The following is a 23,709-nucleotide window of genomic DNA, read 5'->3' as shown; positions in this document are numbered from 1 at the left end:
ACCAGAGGGCCAACCGTTCGTGTGTTATCAAGAATATTCACTTTCGCCGAGTGAAGAATTTTGTTAGCTCAGTACTTCTAGTCTCATCTCACTTCTGTCTATGCGAATATACAGTAAAGCAGACGATATTTTACTTTCAATAAGGATGTCTTGTACCATAAGTTAATAATGCCTCTAAGTACACAAATACGGGTTAAAACTGGGCATCTTCTGCAGGCTTCTGTGACGTCAGAACTCGTATAGCGCTAAGATCCGAAGAGAGAAAATTTTGAAATTTCTGTCGCGGTGCAGCCACCAAGCGGTCGAGACGAAAAAAAATCATCCAGTGGAATAAAGGAGATTTTTACGTTTCGTATAGGCAGGCACTGGGGGGGAACGAATTTTACTTGAGCAACCCCAAATCCCTCTCTCTCTCGTGAGATAGAGGCGGTTTCAGTCCTGAAACATTCTAAAAGGGATAAAAGAAACGCTAGGCTAGGCGGTACAATTTTGTATTGAAGTTGAGGTGATAAATGATACGGAGAGAGTATAGAGTTTCATTAAAGGGAGCCAGACAAACACTATTGCCATAGAAGTGGAAGCGATTTGTGTACTTAGAAGCATAATTAACTTATGCTTGTACACATGGAAATGAGTCAATGGGGGAAAAAAGAGGAAATTAAGAGTGCTACCACGTTTTCTACATTTTTTCATTTAAACAAATTTTTAAACGTAAAATTATAATATTTTCTATAATTTTCCAATGCATCTTTCTATAGTGCTTAAAAACAATGTTTCGTTATATAGGTCTGTAAGCAGTTTTGACAATTTTAACGGCGCGAGTTCGGCAAAATATTTGGTTCTAGTATGATGCTGCGTTCTGGCAAATTGATGGCGGTGTGGAAGTTACACTGTTAAGAAGAAGACTAATTAGTATCAAATTTTATGTGAAAAGAAATGGTTTCTTGTAGTGTTCTGGGCTGTAAAAGCAGGTTTGGACAGAAAGACATTAAATTTCATAGATTTCCGGTCAAGAGACTTCAACTATGGGGAAGAATAGTGAACAGAGAAAACTTCACCGCTACCAAAAACTCTCGAATTTGCAGCAAGCATTTTGTGTCCGGATATCCTGGCTGGGAACCCAGTGATCCAGATTGGGTGCCAACTTTAAATTTACCAAAATCTAACAACATTCCTCCAGTTGCGATTAAAATTCCGCATCAAAGGATTATTGGGAGTGATTATAAAAGCAGAAGCATGGTACAAGTTATTGTGTATTTTAAAGGGACATGGAATTGTACAGCACAAACATTTGAGAGTATTATGTGCTATGGATATATTTATGGTTTCTGCTAAAGGTTTTTTTTAATTCAAACGATTTGTTTTTACATGTGTATTAACTGGGAGGAGGTAGAGAATCAGTAAGGGGAAAGTTTTGTTGAACGGCACAGTAATTTCTCTCTTTTACGCGCACCAACCTTGGCAGTACGTTCCATGATCCTTTAAAATGCAAATTGCGCATATACGGATCTGTAGAAATGAGCCACTGCTTGGTACCGGTTTTGAAAGGGGGTGACGGTAATTTTTGGTATTTCCGGGCCTTCCATTTGTGCTCCCTGATTTCCGAAATAACTGTCCCCTTGCCCGTAGAGATGATAGAGAAATTGTTGAATAGACCGATAATAGCAGAAGGGGATAATAGAAGAAGGATGACACTCTGTATCCTCTTAATGCTTAAGTTTTGTAACGTCATTCTTCCCAGGCTCCCCCTTTTAGTTTGCTTTCCCGCTCATCAAACTACAAATGGGCATCGCACCGTAAGGTGAATTCAATAGTTGTTTGGCACTAAATCCCCAGCAATCATCCCACAAACCTCGTCTTGACGTGGGACAAAATGCACAAGCGCGTCTTGCCAAATATTTAAACGCTAATAGAGTAATGATGAGGGAACTATTTATTGTGTATGTGATTCGGTTTAGTAACCTTGCTCTAAATGGTCCGATGTTGGGAAGAGTGACGTTACACTCACCCCGCTTTGTGGGACACTTCTCTCGAAGAGAAGTATTATATACTTCTGATAATAGCCAGAGGAATATGGTACATTCATGGAACATATTCCCCTGTCTTATAGGGTAAAAAGACTCTTGGCGCCATCTACACGTGGCGAGGTGAACTAAACCCGTGTTAGTCAGATCACCAAAGTTAAACAGCATCGAGCGCGGTCACTACTTGGGAGGGAGGGAAAAAACTCGGGTTTGAATCCTGGCGGGGCGTTTTGCAAATATTTTTAATTAAAATTTCAGGTGACATAACATTATACCTTAAAAGAACGGCCTTTTTCTAAATAGAAAAGGGAATTGGTTTAGTGGCGTCTGCTAAATCGAACCTCTTACGCACGTGATCGAGTGGGCTCTGCTTACCCTTACCCCTGTCTCAGCCTGTGAGAATTGAACCAATGCCGTGGGGTAAGTGGTTCAATTTAGCAGAAGCCACTAAACCAATGGCGGATGGCGCAGTAGTCCTCGTTTATAAGACTAATTAAATGCTAATTATTTTATAATAAGGAATAATGGTTTTTTTGTAATATTTTTTCTTATAGGTATATTTTGAAGGTATAATGTTATGTTACTTGAATTTTTCCTTTAAATTTTATTATTTTCCGTATTATTTAATGGTAAGAAAATTGTTAGTAGGATGCAGAGAGGTTTATTAACAGACAATTAAAACATTTGCAAGATTCAACGTTACAGTATTTCTTAATTGTTCAAATTTAATATTTCCTTCAGTTGGCGATAGATGGCGCCACGAAATGTAAACCCTACAACAGATGAGAGGGTTTTGCCCTCTCCCGTAACAAATGTCATGAGTCTAGGCTTATTAATACCAAAAGTGTATGAGAGGAAAAGTATGAAAATGGCCAAAAGTCGCGAGTCATCAGAGTTTCGCCGCAGTTGACCGTTTTATTGGCGTAGCTATACTTAAAATAGTCTTGTGTTAATTCGCGGATACGCGGTTACCGTCGTCTGCTATTTTGTATGCTAGAACTTCCTCGATTTGTGTTTGCAGTCAGGACAGAGTAGCTGGTAATGTTTTAAAAGCTATTTGAAGGTATAATATGGATTTAAGTAAGGTTATCGAAGCAATAGAAGAGCACATAAAACTAGTTACGTTTAAAACAAATCTCGGTAATTTAGCTACAGCGCGAGCAGCTTGCATCGTGATGCGCGTGATCGAGTGAGCTATGGTTAAACCAAGGAGCATAAATGTCTGAACTACTTTCAGTCGCGAGTAAACTAAATAGTTATTGGCGAAACTTTGATGTCCGCGTTTCTTAACACAGGCTCTATGGCCATTGTCATACTTTCCCTCTCATCCACATTTGTTAATACGTGTTTTGATGTCTGTTGTCTCAAATAGTAAGGGAAATAAATTCAAGATGTGGGGGTTACTGGTCCTCGGGACCAGTTTATTAATTACAAATCTATAGGAGAACAAAGGTTGGGACCACTCCTGAGACCAGTTTATTATTTCGGACACTAGGGGAAGGGTCACTGGTCCCACGGACCAGTTTAAAAAATGTTATTATTTCCCAGACTACACACTCTCAAATAGTCAGCTAGAAACTTGATTGTCTGAAAATTGCAATTGTAAAATAACTGAAATGTTTGTACTTGATTTTAGGGTGAAAATCAAGGACAATTTAGCCATGTAAATATTGGATTCCACAATTACATGAGGGATTCTCACGAAACTGTGATTCCAGACAAAAATGAACTACCTGTTATAATCGCTTGCGAAACTTTAACAAAAGTTAAAGTTGAAATCCCAAGCGACGATGAAAGCGAGTTAATTGTACCAACTTTGTGTACCAATCTTCCTCAAGAAGAAAATTGTTCACCTAGTCAAGGGACATTGGAACACAACAATTTAGAAGCGGAAAACCGAAATTTGCAATTAAAAATATCAAAACTCGAAGAAACGTTAAAACAAAGAACTTGGAGTGCGGAGAAATTAAAAGATAATAATGAAATGACGCGGTATTACACTGGCTTACCAGATTATAGAACTTTTTTGTACCTTTACCGGTATGGTTTAATATATTTACTATAAAGAAATGGTATCAAAGGAAAATAGAAATAACAGAAAGTAAGAAGGGTCTAGTGTATTCCCAGTAAAATTATGTTTATGACATACTCCATCCCCCAAGTCTGATCTCTTTCAGCAAAGAGAATGAAGGGGTGGAGTGGAAACACCACAATCCTAAAATACACGTTGTCCCTAAATATAACTAGAGGTACAACAGTTTTCGGCTTGCTCAATTTTGATTGGTCTACCGTCGCGTCACTAATGATGTACTATCAACGTGTTTGACGTCATGATTCATGAACAGAAATACCTCTGTACAGCGCACTGCGAACTGAGGATATAAAAAGGGCCAAAAACGGATTTATGGTATAAGAACGTCGGAGTTAGCGAATTCACTCCCCATCCTCGCATACTTTATTGAGAAATTTCGTCTGCTTATATTTTGACTCCACCCTCAAATTCTGTATATAGCTACTTCTAGAGATCGAATTTGTGGGTGGAGTCAAAATATAAGCAGACGAAGTTTCTCAATAAAGCATGCGAGGATGGTACTAGAAGCTAAAGCTACGATCCGACGTTCTTATCCCATAAATCCGTTTTTGAAAGGGCAACAACATTTGCCCCACTCCCCCTCTATACGCTCTTTGCTTTCAGTCCAAGCATGGATTTACGTCTTCCTATACCAGTAATGTTAATATTTAAAATGGGAAGTTTACTATTTTGAGACCAACCGCAACGCCATCTAGTAGAATACGCCATCAACACAATATTAAGTTTAGGCGCGCCTTTTTCTAAAGTCAGTAAGACATTTTTCCCCCCACTTTAAATTTTTGTGCCTTTTTTTGACGTCACAGCTGAGGTTTTGTTTAAACTATTGGCACTAGATGACCCTGTAGTCGCGTGGTGTTGTTAACACCGTGGTGAAAGAATTCTGATTGGTTCCTGCCCTTGGCAAAGTAAAATTGGAGTGTAGAAGGTTAGCTAACGTGTTAGGGATGCCACAGGAATCGACTTTTGACGAGTCTATTTTTTTGCGATACCTTTCTTCAAGAGGCCATCTCCGCGTTCCTATCTTCAAATAGTGCTTACAAATTTCGAGTGTCCTTGATACAAATCCCTTCTTTTTGGACAGGCAAAGCAGTGTTAAACGCGCGATAACAAATTGCAACACACGCCTACCGACTGCAATTTATCGCCGTAATTTACTGGGGTTTTGTGATAGCCTTACGACACCCGCCGCCACAGTGCTAGTGTCAGACGTTGCTTTAAGCAAACCAGCTCCCTATTCAGTTTTTTTTTCGAGTCTATATTAACAGGAATGTATGGAGGGGTTGGAATGGCTAAGGTCAAATCCTAATCGGCGTGAAATGACCTTGGAAACAACTGGCGTCGCGTAATTTACGCTAGTGACGTCATAGCCTGACGTAAAAATCGTATTTACCACTTAAATTATTTTCATTCATTCATTGGCTGCCAAAAAAACTTGTTTGCTATAATTCTGCACCCTCTACCCTAGGTCCTCTGCCTAGGCTGAGAGAATCGAATATGAACGCGAACGGCGGCGAATCAGCGCGTTTAACTTTAAAAAATCTAAAAGGTCACTTCTGCCATGTCATTTTTAACGAGTCATGACATTTTTTGCCTTCGGTAGACAGCTAAACAGACGTAGGGGGAGGAGCTACACTTCTCAAAAATGAAAAGGGACTCGTCTTATGTTTCCACCATCAAGGGTACAACGAGAGCCCCCTTAGCCATTCCAGCCCCTCCATACATTCCTGATATCAGAAATACATGCTGATATTAAGTACAGCAGATACCTTACCGGAAGTCTCTAGTTTTCCTCAGTGGTAGTAAATATTTTTTCTTTGGCTTAGAGGTGCACCGTGAATCACCTGACTGTCACCTTCACTTTCTTTACTGTTATTTCATATTCCTTTGTATCTGTTTGCATCTGTCTGCTTTTGGTTAAGTTTTAACGGGTAATTTTATTTTTAGAATTTTAGAGGATAAAGCTCGGGAAATGGTGTTTACGAGAGGAACCACGAAACAAACTCTGAACTCATTTGAAGTGCCTATAATCGACCAATTCCTCGCCGTAATGACGCGTCTTAAAATCAGCTTGTTTCCCGATGATATCGCGCAACTTTTTAACATCCAAAAATCAGCATTTACATCCATGTTCCAAATGTGGATCAAATTAATGGAAATGGTTTTAAAAGACATGTTTCCCTTCCCGATCAAACCTTTAGTCGAAAAATATATTCCCGAATGTTATACGACGTTTCCTAACTTACAAATAATTTTGGATTGTACAAAATCAAACGCAGCAGCATCGACATTACTCATTTGTTTAACACCAGATGGCGCTATTTCCATTTTACCTAAAAATTGGAGTCGAAGAGTTTCTGGTAATCGCGTATTAAAGGATCGTAATTTAATTTTGTTATTAGACGAATTTAATAATGTCGACGAAGAAGGGTTTTACGTTGAAGAATTGCTTCATGATAAAAATTGGACGATAAATTTACCGGAGTCTTCCGAAATTCAGATTAGCTATACTAGAAGTATCAGCGAGTTAAGAATACTTTTAGAGGAAGCTATTCGAAGGGTTGATAAATTTCGTATCTTTGATGAAGAAATGATGCCAACAATTGGTAAATTGGCTTCGAATGTTTTCGCAGTTTGTTCTTACATTAGTAACGTGTGTGAACCACTCTTGTAAAATTTTCAGTGTAATAAAAGTTCATGAATATTATCGCATTGATTTTGCAAATAATTTAAATGTATTGCATTCCCAAGGTGGTGGCTGTTGCTGGTTGAATTGTTTGGAGTTTTTTTTTTTTTTACCACCTACAACACTAGTGCTTAGCCGTTAGGCCTTTAGCACCAGGAAGGATTGAGCGGGAGACCCTACGCGGCCCAGCACTGACGGGGGCCGCTAGGTCGTATGTGTAGAAGCAGGGAAGGATTGAGGTTTACTTGGGAGGTGACGGAAGGTGGAATTGGGGTAAGTCACCTCCGGCGGACACGGGACAGCCGGCACCTATAGGGTAGGATCGCCAACATGTGTCTTATTCCCTCAAACTTTGCCGCCCAGAAGCTTGGCTTACAGGAGTGCGCCACACTCCCCGCCTTGTTTGGAGTTTATAGCAATTTAAGTTTCGGCTGTGGTTTAGTTCAAACAATTGTCACTAGATGCTTCCATAGTCGAGGGGTGGAGTTGACTGTACCGCTAAGCTTAGATAAGGTTAGTTTTAGCATTAGTTTATAAGATATGTTCCATAACTATGGCAGCTAGTACCTATACTGAGAGCTAGTTCGAGAACAACCCAAGAATTGACTGCACTCAGTAGGCCTAAACCGTTGCAACCTTCAAGTTTAGCAATTTATAGGGGGTATTAAATAAATATAGGATGTATGGTCACCTTGTTAGTAGGTCACTATAAGAATCATCGGCAAGGATGCGATATTAATAGAGTTTCAGTGTATGTGACGAATCAGAGGAAATGGGGTTTACTTAGGAGTTGTCGGAAGGGGTGGCGGGGTCAAGTCACCTTCAGAGAACAAGGGGAGGTCAGCACCTTTAGGATAGGATCGCCGATGTGTGTTGTATTCTGCTTGACTTCCTGATAAAATTTAAAAATAACCTTGGAAATCAGTGGGAATATCAAGATTAAAGACTGTGGGTATTTGCTGCTTTTGAACAATAGATGGCGCAAGAGGCGTATTAGTTTAAATGGATATAAATCCGGATTCCAGAGTGTATTTTCATACCAAAATTAGTGGCTAGATAGCGATAGGAAAAACAACTTACCGAGAAATAATGGTGGCCCCCATTAATTTTAATCGGAACTCTTAGCCAGGGCCGGAAATAAGCACTGGAAACTGTCCAATAAAATTTTAAAATGTCCCATAAATTTTTTAAAAACTATGGGGGTGACTGGACATTTTGACCAATAAATTTTCGGAATTTTTGCTAGCTTGACTATGAAGATGCGACACTATTTTTGCACGGTCCAGTGAACAATGTCCTATACATTTTCTAATCAAACTGGGGGGTCACAGGACACATGTCCTATAAGAAATGTTTCTTATTACCGGCCCTGCTTATAGCATGACGTTCAGGTCTAATCCACACTACAGTTTCAGCCTTGTAAGTCAAGAGTAAATTGGTGTTTATCACGATAAGTCGGTCAAACATAGATGGCGTTAAACATATTTTAAAATAATCTATTTTATTCTCCCCTTAATACTACACTTTATATAGATGTTTATAGCAAAAATAAATGCAATAAATATATTTACATTAAAAAAGTTAGTTAACAGAGCCATGAAGTTTTGGCTATCTAAACTTACAAAAATTAAAAACTGTTTTACACCAGTTTAATTTTATTTTTTATTTTTCCTAATAACAAAAAAAATGTATAAAAATATATGAAACCCTTGCAGCCTATTGATGTCAATTAAAACAACAATTATAAAAATATTTCATTTCGCGTCACTATATTTAAATCCTATATAAATTTATAAAATTAAAATATGTTCTCAATATATATATATTGTTTACAAACTGGTAACAATATACTACAAGGAGTTTAAGTTTTCGGTACTTGTTTTTTCATGTATACATTTTTCTTTTAATTTCTAGCAATTAGATTTTTAAAATATTTAGTTTTCATGAAATCTGGCAAAATTCAGAAGAGATTTTGAAAAGTTTACCGGGAAACAAATTTCCAAAAGAGAATAAGAAAAATTTACCAGAACCAAAATTTCAGAAAAGATTTTTCGAAAAATTTAGCGGAAGCAAAATTCTATTAGAGATATTGAAGTTTACCGGAAGCAAAATTCAAAAAAGATTTTGAAAAATTTACCGGAAACAAATTTCAGAAGAGATTTTTAAAAATTTACCGGAAACAAACGCCAAAAGAGATTTAGAAAAATTTACCGGAAACAAACTCCAAAAGAGATTTCGAAAAATTTACCGGAAACAAAATTTCAGAAGAGATTTCGAAAAGTTTACCGGAAACAAATTTCAGAAGAGATTTCGAAAAGTTTACCGGAAACAAATTTCAGAAGAGATTTCGAAAAGTTTACCGGAAACCAAATTCTATTAGAGATTTTGAAAAATTTAGTGGGAACCAAATTTCATTAGATATTTTGAAGTTTACCAGAAACAAAATTTCAGAAATTTTTTTTTTAAAGTTCAATAAAAAACCAAATTTTTGAAGAAATTTTGAAGTTTACTGGAACCAAAATTTTTGAAGAAATTTTGTTCAAAAATTTTGAAGTTTACCGGGAACCAAAATTTCAGAAGTGATTCTAAGTATTTACCGGCAACCAAAATTCTTAAGAGATTCTAAGTATTTACCAGGGACCAAATAAAATTTCAGAATAGATTTTTAAAAATTTACCAGATTATTCTACAGAGATTCAGATAACATTTCGGTATTTCCAATATTTAGATAAGCATGAGATAGGAGGCCAAATCGACCTCTACACGAAGCCTGTGACCATGTGACAACATGTTTTTGTAGGTAACTAGCGCCCTTATAAGATCACGTTGTCTTAATTGGGTCTTTAAACTCTCTTTATAAACATTAGTTAAATTGGCACTGTTGGCGAATTTATACAGAATGAAAATTAAAGGTTATCAAAATTTCTAAAATCTAGATTGTATTAAAATTGCACAGAAAACGCGGGAATCTGACGTCAAAAATATCGCTGCACTTTTATGTACCTCAACCGTAATGGCGGAATGTTCAATTTGTTACTTTATTTCGTAAAATTCACAAAAAAATTCACTTATATTAAAATTATCATTCTCGCTACCTGATTGGTTAGCGAGGCGTGATTTCGAATGATACTTTATGCCCTTAAGAAATTTTGCTTGCTCCATTTTTACTAAGACCATTAAACGCTGAAGGACTGGAATGGAGATACGGATGGCACGTGGTTGTTCATTTAGGGCAGCGCCTCTACAGCGCCACGCCGCGACCAATATTGAAACTTTTTCGACTCAAACCATAGCCATAACACTACCAACGAGATATACAAGGCCCACGCACGCTCGCTTTGACTTTTGTGGTTGATAGATGGCGCTTCTTAGTCTCTTTAATACACTTTCTAATTAGGCTTAATTCACATGAAATCCCGCCGCGCGCTCCTTCGCTCGAGGTTCGAAACTTAGAGCAGGCAGCTGGTCACGTGAGGTTTACGTAATTTTTTTAGACTTAAAAGCGCCTCTAGCGGAGAATCGTGGCGATTTAAAAGGTCCGAAAAAAATAAAAATAAATTGGCGCCCGCATGGGCCTTGTATATCTCGTTGGTAGTGCCCATAACAACGTGATCTATGAGTCGAAAAGTTTCGGGACTCTCCCGCTAGGGGTGACGATAGGCGATGCCATTAGAAGAACGGGGGTTTTAGCTTATAATTTTTCCACTCCATCTGTGTTTAATGCTCTTAGATTTTACGAAGTAAGAGAGTAACTCGTTAGCGACCTTAGGGCAGTCAAATGGAATACACTTTGGACTGAAAAATGAAATATATCGAAACATTCGATAACATTTATAAAATATTTTCAGTATAGAGTTAAAAAATTTAAAATTACACGCGGTTAGGCGATATAAATTAATTAGCAAAGTCTCTTTTTTAAGTTAAAAAAATCCTGGATTGGTATGTTCTATAATACACCGTTTACAGAACTTTTTCACAGTTCGATATCCTTCGATGGTAATATGGCAGTCCTGAATATTTAACTGTTGCAAGCCTCTGCAATAATACGCGATTGATTGAATCCCCTTATCGGTGATCATATCGCAAGATTTTACGCTCAATTTTTTCAAATTGGGACAATGTTCCGATAGCAATTTTAAACCTTGATCGGTAACGTCGCATTTTCCTATATCTAAGGCTCGTAAACGCGGACAACTTCGCGCTAACATTTCCATACTATCATCCGAGACAGCTTCGCACCCCCTGGCGTTTAAATATCGCAGTTTATAACAATGTCTAGCTATTTGTTTGATACCAGCGTCGGAAATTTGATCACATTTGGCAACGCTTAAGTAGCGTAAATTTGGACCCAGTTTGGCAAGTTCGTACATTCCAAAGTCTGTCACCTGAAAAACAAATTTTACTATAAGATTTGTAAGAAATTTTCGTATTAAAAATCTCCAATTTGTTTTTATGACAGGGTTGCCACGGAATTTTCAGCTCCAAATTCCCTGACTTTTCCAGGTTTTCCCTGACCTTTTTTTCTGAGATTTTCCCTGACCCTTTTTTCTGAGATTTTCCCTGACCCTTTTTTCTGAGATTTTCCCTGACCCTTTTTTCTGAGATTTTCCCTGACCCTTTTTTCTGAGATTTTCCCTGACCCTTTTTTCTGAGATTTTCCCTGACCCTTTTTTCTGAGATTTTCCCTGACCCTTTTTTCTGAGATTTTCCCTGACCCTTTTTTCTGAGATTTTCCCTGACCCTTTTTTCTGAGATTTTCCCTGACCCTTTTTTCTGAGATTTTCCCTGACCCTTTTTTCTGAGATTTTCCCTGACCCTTTTTTCTGAGATTTTCCCTGACCCTTTTTTCTGAGATTTTCCCTGACCCTTTTTTCTGAGATTTTCCCTGACCCTTTTTTCTGAGATTTTCCCTGACCTTTTTTCTGAGATTTTCCCTGACCTTTTTTCTGAGATTTTCCCTGACCTTTTTTCTGAGATTTTCCCTGACCTTTTTTCTGAGATTTTCCCTGACCTTTTTTCTGAGATTTTCCCTGACCTTTTTTCTGAGATTTTCCGTGACCTTTTTTCTGAGATTTTCCGTGACCTTTTTTCTGAGATTTTCCGTGACCTTTTTTCTGAGATTTTCCCTGACCTTTTTTTCTGAGATTTTCCCTGACCCTTTTTCTGAGATTTTCCCTGACCTTTTTTCTGAGATTTTCCCTGACCTTTTTTTCTGAGATTTTCACTGACCTTTTATCTGAGATTTTCCCTGACCTTATTTTCTGAGATTTTCCCTGACCTTATTTTCTGAGATTTTCCCTGACCTTATTTTCTGAGATTTTCCCTGACCTTATTTTCTGAGATTTTCCCTGACCCTTTTTTCTGAGATTTTCCCTGACCTTTTTTCTGAGATTTTCCCTGACCTTTTTTCTGAGATTTTCCCTGACCTTTTTTCTGAGATTTTCCCTGACCTTTTTTCTGAGATTTTCCCTGACCTTTTTTCTGAGATTTTCCCTGACCTTTTTTCTGAGATTTTCCGTGACCTTTTTTCTGAGATTTTCCGTGACCTTTTTTCTGAGATTTTCCGTGACCTTTTTTCTGAGATTTTCCCTGACCTTTTTTTCTGAGATTTTCCCTGACCCTTTTTCTGAGATTTTCCCTGACCTTTTTTCTGAGATTTTCCCTGACCTTTTTTTCTGAGATTTTCACTGACCTTATTTTCTGAGATTTTCCCTGACCTTATTTTCTGAGATTTTCCCTGACCTTATTTTCTGAGATTTTCCCTGACCTTATTTTCTGAGATTTTCCCTGACCTTATTTTCTGAGATTTTCCCTGACCTTTTTTTTCTGAGATTTTCCCTGACCTTATTTTCTGAGATTTTCCCTGACCTTTTTTTTTCTGAGATTTTCCCTGACCTTTTTTTCTGAGGTTTTCCCTGACCTTTTTTCTGAGATTTTCCCACTAAAATCAAATTCCCTGACTTTGCTGAAATTTTTTAAATTCCCTGGCCTTTTTGGCCCATTTTTAAATTCCCTGACATGTTTTCCCTGACCCGTGGCAACCCTGTATGATTATCCTAGATAAAATTTCGCCAACATCGCTGACCAATTTTGATCATGGCCATCCCATATTTTGCATTCCTCGAAGCCGTGTTTTGATTGGTTATATTTACCTGCATACAATCACTGATGCTCAGCTCCCTTAACATAATGCAATAACTGGCAACCGCCTTGATACCAACATCGGTCAACTGGACGCATCTCCTAAGATACAAATGCGTCAATTGAGGGCAAATGCTGACGGCGGTTTTAAGACCCAGATCGTCAAGAGCGTGACAGTCTGTTAAGTCTAAATGTTGTATCCTAAGCCGCCTGGACGAAACCATTCCCATGGGTTGCTCCAATTGAGCTTGCGGTTGTTGAGGTTGGACTTGTTGTCCTTGTTGTTGGTTTGCCAAACTGGCGCCTTGTTCCGAGTGATCGGGTCCACTATCAGACGCGCTACAACTCGCTCCAATTGTCTGCGGTCTCGGAGAAATGTTTGTTAGAAGGTAGCAGCCTGTAAAAGAGTTTCGGTGATTAGAATTTCACAAGAACCTTCGAGATATTTTTAAAGGGAATGAGAAGCTTCGTTTGAAAAACCTCTGATTTATATAACATAAGATAGAATTAATTTCTGTCAATTCAAAAATATTAAGCTTTTAATTCTCCCATTTCTAGTTATTTTGCAATATGCATTTGAAAATGCTTCATATGAAATTATTTGAAATCCTCTTTTTAAGAAAGGCTAAAACGTTTCCCGTAGGCTGACGTCACAGGTTTCCCGTAGGCTGACGTCACAGATATATTTTTCACGTGAGATGGTGCCACTCTCTCCGCAATCAGACCCAGAGTTTAGACTGGCGAGAAGCTCGAGACGCCGCGTATAGGATACCCGCGCTTTTTTCCCCCCTCACGTCATAGTGATGTCATCAAACGGGCGAACAAGCTCGACAAGACTAAATTATTGATATATCGAAACTGAGTTTGTCGTGATTCAATTTCAATGGATTTTAAAAATGGAAACTTTGATTCAATTATATTAAAAACTTCATATTTCGAAAGTAGAAACTCGAAAGTGTAACATAATACCACTTTCGTGCTAACTGCTAAAATATGATATGAAATTGTAAATTCGCATTCCCTTTAAGATCAAATTTTAAGCAGATTTTTCCATGAATATTTTCAGGGATTTTCTCTGAATTTTTTTGAACAGCCAAGAGTTGTAAATGTTAGCGTAAAGCGATATATTTTTAAGAATAAAGAATTGCGACGGTTTAGGCCTACCGTTGCACACGGCATTAGACGCAGGAAGAAAAAAGGTAAGATGGAGTGTAAATGATGATGGGCGACTTGTGGCAATGAAAGTATCCCAATGTACCTTTCGCACGCCCCTACCCATCGGTAGGCGATTGTTTAAATGCTGCCTCGTAACGCCATTGTATTTGTATGAGAACTAACTGATATTTTTAAGAGACAGAGGACATCCTTTACGTTTTCGTACCATACGAGATACGATACTACCTAAACACTGAGAATGCTGGAGAGACTGTTGCCGTTACGTAGGTGGGGGTACAAAGGCAACGTTATAGGAATTGGGATTGCCACTCCATCCCTCTCTCCTTCAAGGTGGAAGGAGGAGGGGTAAATAGGACTATTACATAATCAAAGGACATCCCTGTATCTCTAGTAGAACCAGAGTTATGAGCCTCCAAAATTTAGTGTAATGTTAATCCTATGGAGCGTATGTTTTGTTGAACATTTTGCTTAATTACTCGGCCCCTGTTTGACGAAATCCCAAGTTTTTAGTATCGTTGGATAGGGGGCAAATAAGATTATAACATACTCGAAGGACATTCTCGTATCTCTAATAGAACCAGAGTTATGAGCCTCCAAAATTTAGTGTAATGTTAATCCTATGGAAGGTATGCTTACGAACATTTTGCTTAATTACTCGGCCCCTGACTGACGCAAATTTCCCTGATTTCCCTGAATTTTACTAAAAATTCTAAATTTCCCCGAATTTTCCCTGAGATTTTGTCAACTATTTATTTCCCTGATTTTTCCAGGTTTGTATGAACCCTGTGGGACTATGGCCCGCGCGAATACTTAGGCATCTTATACCTTCTCCCTAGTAAACTAGATATCGCTTCTTGTCTTTACCTAATACAAACTAAGAATAAAAAAAAAAGATTCCTTACCAGTTACTTCGAGGCGTTCCAAATTCAAGCACTTTGTTACAATCTCGGACACACCGGTATTAGTAACATTACCGCAACCACGAATTTCTAGAGAGCGTAATTCGGGGCATCGTCTAGCGATTGTGCTTAGTCCTTTATCCGAGAGTCTCTCGCATCCATTTAAGGCTATCCTCTCGACCGTTAAGCAGACAGTTGGAGAATCGCGACACAAAAGTCGAAATAGAGTCTTCAAACCTCTGTCTACGTGGATTTTTTCACTCCCCAGATTTATATTAACCCATAATTGAGGTTCCCACGCCAGGAAATACCAACGTCTACATACGCGCGCGCAAGTACACAATTCGTTGCTCGGAAGAAACGAGAAGATTTTCAGAGTAATTTCATCCGGTAATTTGTCAAAGAAGGAACTTCTGTATGTCTTTTTACCTAAGAGATACAATTAATACGGTGTTACGGACGACGCAGTCTGGTCAAAAGACAAGAGATGTAGCTAATCGCGTAATTACTCAAATCCGTACCCAGATTTGGTAAGCTTTAACTCCCTTTTTAATTATTGTTCTACAGAGTTTAAATGAAAAGTTCAAGTACCATAACATTATACCTTAAAAGAACGGCCTTTTTCAAAATATAAAAGGGAAGATATTAAAAAATAATGATCTCTTATTACAAAATAATTAGCATTCAATTAGTCTTAAAACGTAGACTACTGTGCCCTCCGCCATTGGTTTAGTGGCGTCTGCGAAATTGAACGTCTCTCAGCCTGTGAGAATGCAACCAATTCCGTGGTTCGATTTAGCAGACGCCACTAAACCAATGGCGGATGGCACAGTAGTCTACGTTTTAAGACTAATTGAATGCTAATTATTTTGTAATAAGAGATCATTATTTTTTAATATCTTCCCTTTTATATTTTGAAAAAGGCCGTTCTTTTAAGGTATAATGTTATGGTACTTGAACTTTTCCTTTAAATATACACCCCGCCGGGATTCAAACCTAAATTGTTTCCCTCCCTCCCAGCTCCCAAGTACTAATTTAGTGGCGTCTGCTAAAACGAACCTCTTACGCGCGTAATCGATTGGACTATGACTTATCAGCCTGTGAGAATTCAAAGAACCCCTTTATGGGTAAGTGGTTCGTTTTAGCAGACGCCACTAAACCAATGGCGGATGGCGCAGTAGTCCTCGTTTTTAAGACTAATTAAACGCTAATTATCTTGCAATAATAGATAATTAAGAATTAAAATACGTTATGTGCCCTGAACTTTTCCTTTAATTGCCAATTGTGATGTATGATTCTATGTCAGGGTTCATACAACTTTTGGGAAACAAATTTCTCTGAGATTGCCAGGTTTTTCCCCATATACTTCCCTGAATTTACCAGATTTTTCCCGTATATGGAGTATCCTATGGAGCAAATGTTAACGAAGGAGGGGGCAAATAGGACTATAACATAATCAAAGGACATCCCCGTATCTCAAGTAGAACCAGAGATATGAGCATCCAAAGTATAGTGTAATGTTAATCCTATGGAGGGTATGTTCACGAACATTTTGCTTAATTACTCGGCCCCTGTTTGTTGAAGCCCTAAGTTTTTAGTACTGTTGGAAAGAGGACAAATAGGGCTATAACATACTCAAAGGACATCCCCGTATCTCTAATATAACTGGAGTTATGAGCATCCAAAGTATAGTGTAATGTTAATCCTATGGAGGGGGTATGTTCACGAACATTTTGCTTAATTACTCGGCCCCTGTTTGACGAAAATTTCCCTGATTTCCCTGAATTTTACTAAAAATTCGAAATTTCCCTTAATTTTCCCTAAGGTTTTTGTCAACTATTTATTTCCCTGATTTTTCCAGGTTTTCCAGGTTTGTATGAACCCTGCTATGTGTATCTTAACTTTAATTTCAGTTATATAGTTACCCTTGTAGGTGCAAGCCAACAATTTATCAGTATCGGATATGGCAGTATCAGTCGTCGTAATTGTGTTTCCAAACGAAACGGGTGTTGTTAACCCAGACGTTATTGGTTGCGTATTATTATTCCTTATAGTCAAAGGATCCATTGGAAGACTCGTAATTGCCGATCTAGGGAATGGCGAGGCTCTTGGCGAAACGAGACTGGCACCACTGGAAGGCCAAGCAACGGATATACCCGGACTGAAACGCCCACCTTGCGCTAAACCATCAAGTTGTCTGGGAGCAGCGTGTTGGTAACAACTGGGGCTCAAATTACTGTTGAGTGTCGTTGTCTTATTGGGTTTGGCGTTGCCGTAATTTGTTCTGTAAGCGACTGGAGCCGTTTGACCCGAGCCTTCGGGTCTACCAGCCAATAAGGTATGGTAACCCAAGTCATTTCCGGGAGATGGCGCTCTAATATTGCCTTGAGAGTAAACCTGACTCCCTTCTGATTGAGACGCGCCGCAGTCTTGATCCAAATCGATGTTTATACTCCCGGCTGTAAAAATAAGTAATTTGAACGAAAGAGTTTAAATAATTATCGGGAGAAAAGCGGCGCAACAAGAACTCGATAAACACGTCATTCTTAGTAAATTAGGACACGTGTTAACCATCTCAAAAAACGCATTTTTCACCAGAGATCTTCCACTGTTCATCAAAGGGACTATTGCTTACGTAAGTTTGTGATTAAGTTCATAAGATATGTTCAAATAAGCTTGTCACTGGTTACTGAGACGGCGCCTCACCAAGTGTCGCTTTACGGGAATATATGACGTTTCACCTACGTCACTTCATGACAAGCTCTCAGCATAAATGATGAATACCAGAATCAGAAGGTCGGGGGAGAGTTTGGCCGCGCTTTAGTTCAAAATGGGTAGGTTCTACTTCCGGAAACCTGGCCACTTCGTCCCGCGCATAAGCGGAAGTCAAATGAAGAAGTTTGGCGTGCGCCCCCACCTCGCACAAGCCCAGCAAAGAGCGATTCACTACGGAAGGCCTACCTTCTGAACCTTCTCTTAACTATCTATGCTTGTCAGTAACCAGTGACAAACTTATGGAACATATTTATTTATTGCAACTCGAGGAATAGGGTCGTGAAGCCGCCAGGGTTTGGGTACAACTCCCCTCCATGGTAAAAAATAGCTAGGGGAATCGAGGAGGGCGGTTGGGAGCGCGTTCCAGTCATTCACCACGCGGGCAGTGAAATGGTACTGGCGATGGCGGGCGCGAGTTTTGCGGAGTTTGAGGCGATGACCGAGGGTACGCGTCTCAGAAACAAAATCGAAGTATTTGGCGACCGGTGCGTGGACGCCTACTCGGAACAGGTAGACCTGTCATTAACGCGATGTCGCAGGACTGGCGGCAAGACACAAAACCGAGTGTCACGCTGGGCAGGGAGTAGGCGTTTACAGCCCTCGGTAAGTTTCGTGAACCGATTCTGAGCCTTGGCGAGCGACGTCTTGGGCCCCGCCTGCCCCCGGGGGAGACCATATGATTGACGCAAAGCCGACGGATGATACTGGTGGCGTGGCTTGCGCATTCTAAGGTGTAGGACTTCGCACTTCCCGGGGTTGAAGTGTAAACAGTAGGTTTTGGGCCAAGTGAGGACAGCGTCCAGGTCGGCCTCGAGGGCAAGGCCAGTGGCCCATCGGGAGAGTTTACTTATGGTTACCCTTATAGGATTAAAATGTATTTCTGACACATTGATTGGATAGTGGAGGGCTATTTTTGCATTAAAATAGGCTCTGTAACACTGTAATCGCGCGTTATAACACCATCTGTTAAACTTTCAAAAGGAAATTACGGCATTTGTTGCCTTATAATTATTGAATTAGAACAAGTCACTGTCCCATACATGGTGGGGTTCACAAAATAATTATTTGGCTACTAAACAATTATACTGGAAAGTTTAACGTCAATGTCACGTGGTTTTTAAGATCAAATAAATTATGCATGACGTAAACGGTGACGGTTTCTACACCTCCTCCCCTTTCAGTCAAGCACCCAGGCACACAAAATGGCCTCTTAAAGATTCCAAGTTGTAAATCTATGTATTCCTGGTTCATAATATATGTTCCATAAGTTTGTCACTGGCTACTGAGAGCTTGTCATGTAGTGACGTAGGTCATAGATTCGAGGTAAAGCGACGCCTGGTGTGGCGCTGTCAAAGGCTTAGTACAGGCTAAATAGGAAGATCGACTGCAAAATTAACCGAGTGTAGGACTTCAATTCTCACTTGTCATTCTCAAACTTGCTCTGAGCATGGATTAACTAACGCTAGGGTTTGTTCGTTCCCCCTAAAAGATAAAGTATGCATGTTCAAAACACCCTCTAGCAGCAGCTACTATCCCTAACCGGAAGTTACAAGAAAATTGGACCAAATATCACGTGTCCTATGACGTCAAAATTCAAATCCCGCCTAAAATTGGGCGCCGCCATCTTTAAAATCCGCAAATTCTATTTATTTTGCCTAGAGATGGCGCTAAATCTACATCCGTTTGGGTCCAATAAATTGGGGGAATGAAGAGGGGAATCAAGGAATAATTCGGAACTTGTAGTTGGCGATAGCGATACATGGGAAACAGAGTTAGTGAGTAATTACCTATACTACTATCTCGTCCACCACTCAGATGTACTTTTCCCGAACTTCTGTCACCAAATGAAGAAACGGAGGATCGGTCGTAAGCTGCCACGCTACAGGTGGAGGTCATAGAATAATTTTCACTCAAATCAATCGAGTTTCCGTCAACTCCTCCACCAAAATAATAATCCATTTTGGTGCAAATTTAGAAGCAGAGTCGTTAGAGCTCATAGCCTGAAAAGAAACAACGAATAATTATTATACAAAATTTTTTGACCACCTTAAAGTTCCAACAGGATTGCCACAATAGAGTAATGGCAGCCCTCTGCCTTCGACTGTATTAAGCTCTATGGGGAAATAACATGGGGTGCCATTAGTCTATTGAAATAACTTTCACAAATTTTCTACAGTAAAGTCTCGTTCCCTCTGACTGACTGACTGATAATCAACGCCCAGCCCAAACCTCTTGCCCTAGAAGGCTGAAAATTTGCAGGAACGTTACTCATAAGTAGTAGGCGCGTACTAAGAAAGATTTTTCCAATCCGACGCCATCTTTATAAATGGCGCCCAAAAATGTAAAAAATCTTCTCTATGCAACGGAGTCCGCGCTTTTCAAACGATTTCGCAAATATTTAGTGCACTGGTTTCCCTTAACCTATAGACGGGCTGAATAGTCTTTTGGGTTCGATTTGATGCCATCTTTTTAAATGGCGGCCAAAAACTTAAAAACCCTTCTTTATCGAATAATGTAAGCATGAAAAGTAATAAGAAATGCATCCCTAGGGGCTGACGGGCAACGCCGAGTGCCTTCGCTCCTAGGGTGCTACAAAAATATTAGTCATCAATAAAATCTACCCATTCTTTATATCATTTTGATGGAAGTTCTTATTACACGCGAGCGACGCCGCCAGTAACAGCTTGTTTATTTAATAAGATTGTGCGTACTAAAATTGTTTGAGAACCTCACAGCTTGTTTCACCATTCAACTGGGTTCATGGTAACTTATACAATAAGTCAATTATAGAATACATTTTAACATTTAAGAACAAAACCCCGACTTTCATGATCAAAGTGAATAATTACTTTAGTATTAAAAGTCTGAATTAAACTTAAGTGAAACTCAGCATGGTAACACAATACTAATGACTTTTTAAAATATGGATATGCATTTGTCACAAAACTTCAAACTTGCCTTTAAAAACGATTTTCGCTGCTAATTTTCATTCTTCCATGTTAGAAAGCCATAAACATACTTTTCACACAGTTCACAAAACTGATTAAAGCATAAATTATTCATTTCTACGGAATCTTGAGTGATCTGTTTCTCTCCGACCACTTTAACTTTTGAGGTTGGCCAAGGCCTAACGATTAACACACATCACTAACTAAAAAACGCGTATTCCGTCGCTTCATTCAAGTTTTAACGTAATTACTTATTAAATAAATATCCCTGACTAATTAATTTAATAAAAATTATAATAAAAACGCGCAAATAAAATTACCCACTCATTATCTAAATCGGCATTCCTGGTTCATTATTGAAATTATAATTTATAAAGCATTCCAGATTCCAATCCAAGTTACCTACCCAATACAACATACTGAGTATTGGAATGTAACCTTGAATAATAAATTCAAACCAAAGACTAATCGCGTTGCGACAGAGAGAATGAGTAAATTCTTTGCAACTTGCGTGATCGAGTGGGCTGTGGCTCAGCCCATGCATGGTCAACTTAGATTACCGGTGGTAGAAGGCCTGCCAGCTTTACCCGAGCTCAATGTTAAAAAAAATGACTAGCAAAATCGCCCCTAGTTCGAACTTTCGCCGTTGGGTGCGCTACCAACCCAGTTTTCCTCGTAATGCTTTTTCTTTTGCAAAACTTAGCCATGGGAACTTGGAAAACTTTCTTTCGGCAGTAGAAGGCCCGCCAGCTTCACTCGAGCCCGATGATAAAAAACGACTAGCAAAATCGCCCCTAGTTCGGACTTTCGCCGTTAGGTGTGCTACCAACCCAGTTTTCCTCGTAATGCTTTTTCCATGGCAAAACTTAGCCATGGGCACTTGGAAAACTTTCTTTCGGCAGTAGAAGGCCTGCCAGCTTCACTTGAGCCCCATGATTAAAAAATGACTAGCAAAAGCGGCCCAAGTTCGGACTTTCGCCGTTAGGTGCGCTACCAACCCAGTTTTCCTTCTTAATGCTTTTTCTATGGGGTTAAGACAAGGCTCCCTAGATAAAATATTATTTATCTAGGCAGCCTTGGTTAAAATCACCACCGAGCTTCTATAAAAGTTAAGAAGTGGACTCGGTTTAAGAGCATTTTTAATAATTTGGCGAATATTTCCGTGGCTAAATTTTAAATTAAATGTCAAGTAAGTTCATGGCCGATTCAATTTCTCCGCCATGAAAAAATAATGTCGGTAAAACTGTGAAATAGGGCTGAAATATAAATTAGAACTTATATGATTTTTCATTTAAAATTTAGCCTCGAAAATATTCGCTATAACCTACATTAAAAATGCTCTGAAACAGTGTCCACTTCTAAAATTATAATTATCCCCATAGAAAAAAGTAAAAAAATCTCAGCTAGTAGCACAACTAACGGCCAAAATCGGAACTAGGGGAAAGTTCACTACTCAGTTTTTAACATGGGACTTGGGAGTCGAGCAAAGCTGTCAGGCCCTCAATCGCCGAAAGAAGGTTAACGAAGTTGGCCATGCATGGATTAAACAATATTCCAAATTTAACATGGTGATCAGAGCCATCTATGTGCTGAAAATTATCCCGTGTTTTATCTTTAAATTATTAAAAATATTGTAAAATTTATTCATTATAATCGCAGCTTTTATCATAACTGTAACTTAATCTTTAGAAATAAATTAATCCGCGTTCAATTAAACCGACTTACAGTTTTCTCTAAATGTATGTCTGTATTTATAGCCATAGCACGATGCCAGAGAACGTTCAATCGTCCGAGACTGGCTTCTGACGCGGCGACTTGTTACTTTTCTTTCGATTTTCTATCAGGCATATGAACTACCAGACAGGATGGTATGTTAGCTGGGAGTAGTGGCGCACTCTTGTAACCTCGCTTCTGAGGAGCTAGATTAAGGGACCGTAAATGCTACTTACAGGTCGCGTAAGACCTTCGGCTTCAGTTGTGGTCATCCGCAACATTCATTGAAACGTCTTAATCACTCAATAATGAAAAGAATCAATCCTGATTAATCACATAAACATAACGCAAACCTTCGCTCGTTAAGACGAAATCTTGAAACTGCAAACACTGCATCTTACCCATGGTGACGTGAAAACGTTGAAAACCGATAAATCTACATTGTGAGTGGCGGCAGACCGTAAAATAATGAGAGAAGCCGTTGGCAGTGACTATGCGAGTTCGGAACCTTGATCTTTTTTTTTTTTAGTTTATTTATCTACGTAAAAACTGTTCCGAAATAATGCATTAAACCTTTTATACTCTTTGTAATCGCGTAAGTTTATAAGGTATGTTCCATTACTTCGTAATGCTAGAGGTATACTGAGAGCTAATTTGAGAGCGACGCGACAATTAACTTCACTGGGTTTTGCAGTCTATCTTCCTATTTAGTCTGTGGTCATAGCCTTTGACAGCGCTTCACAGGCGACGCTTTACTAGAATCTATGACGTTTCACCTACGTCACTTCATGACAAGCTCTTAGTAACCAGTGACAAACTTATGGAACATATCTAATGAACTTATGTCTTTATTTTTAGTTCGGCTGATATTTTTGCCATAATTTCATTGTTATGGCAAAATACTATCTTTTAAGCTTGATAAAATGTCAGCCGAAATAAAATAAAGAAAAGAGTTAAACTCGCATGAAGAAATTAGCTTTTAAGAATGTGATGTAACAATCTATAACTTTGTTGTGGTAATTTGTTCCTTAGAAATATGTATAATACCAAAGCCCCTCATCCACTTTTGATAATACTATACATAGTCCAAAGTTCCAAACATGGCCCAAATAGAGTAAATAAGATTCCAAATTTAACATGGTTATCAGAGCCATCTATGTGCTGAAAATGATATTGTTGTTTTATCTTTAAATTATTAAAAATATTGTAAAATTTATTCATTATAATCGCATCTTTTATCATAATTGTTACTTAATCT

General features: G+C 38.8%; 3 protein-coding genes across 4 annotated transcripts; 1 reads left to right on the top strand and 2 right to left on the bottom strand.

The window, feature by feature from the left end:
- The first annotated feature begins 615 nt into the window (after positions 1-615).
- On the top strand, positions 616-6,821 carry LOC149713105 (uncharacterized). Of its 2 annotated transcripts, none has more exons than XM_089845928.1 (4): positions 616-711; positions 787-1,239; positions 3,661-4,064; positions 6,061-6,821. In XM_089845928.1, exons 2-4 carry the CDS (start codon positions 937-939, stop codon positions 6,785-6,787), a joined length of 1,434 nt encoding a protein of 477 aa, XP_089702054.1. In that variant the 5' UTR covers positions 616-711; positions 787-936; the 3' UTR covers positions 6,788-6,821. The 2 variants fall into 2 exon arrangements, with proteins under 2 accessions (XP_089702054.1, XP_089702047.1); XM_089845921.1 differs by having other exon boundaries at positions 787-1,251.
- Positions 6,822-8,279: 1,458 nt separating this feature from the next.
- Positions 8,280-21,176, bottom strand: LOC149713103 (uncharacterized). Its single transcript, XM_089845643.1, has 6 exons — positions 20,749-21,176; positions 19,578-19,790; positions 16,941-17,474; positions 15,019-15,444; positions 12,952-13,337; positions 8,280-11,184 (listed from the first exon to the last, which is right to left on the bottom strand). Exons 2-6 carry the CDS (start codon positions 19,747-19,749, stop codon positions 10,720-10,722), a joined length of 1,983 nt encoding a protein of 660 aa, XP_089701769.1. The 5' UTR covers positions 19,750-19,790; positions 20,749-21,176; the 3' UTR covers positions 8,280-10,719.
- LOC149713104 (uncharacterized) lies at positions 11,191-12,903 on the bottom strand. The gene is made up of 5 exons (XM_089849327.1): positions 12,885-12,903; positions 12,394-12,541; positions 12,178-12,297; positions 11,931-12,003; positions 11,191-11,834 (listed from the first exon to the last, which is right to left on the bottom strand). The coding sequence occupies exons 1-5, from the start codon at positions 12,901-12,903 to the stop codon at positions 11,250-11,252; spliced, it is 945 nt and encodes a 314-aa protein (XP_089705453.1). The 3' UTR covers positions 11,191-11,249.
- Positions 21,177-23,709: the final 2,533 nt, after the last annotated feature.

The sequence above is a fragment of the Phalangium opilio genome, unplaced genomic scaffold (assembly GCF_054372755.1).
Source record: "Phalangium opilio isolate 3A_F unplaced genomic scaffold, DU_Popi_V2 ptg000009l_1, whole genome shotgun sequence".
Lineage (NCBI taxonomy): Eukaryota > Metazoa > Arthropoda > Arachnida > Opiliones > Phalangiidae > Phalangium > Phalangium opilio.
The sequence above is the reverse complement of the archived record's forward strand: the minus strand, read 5'-3'. Positions and strand labels throughout refer to the sequence as shown.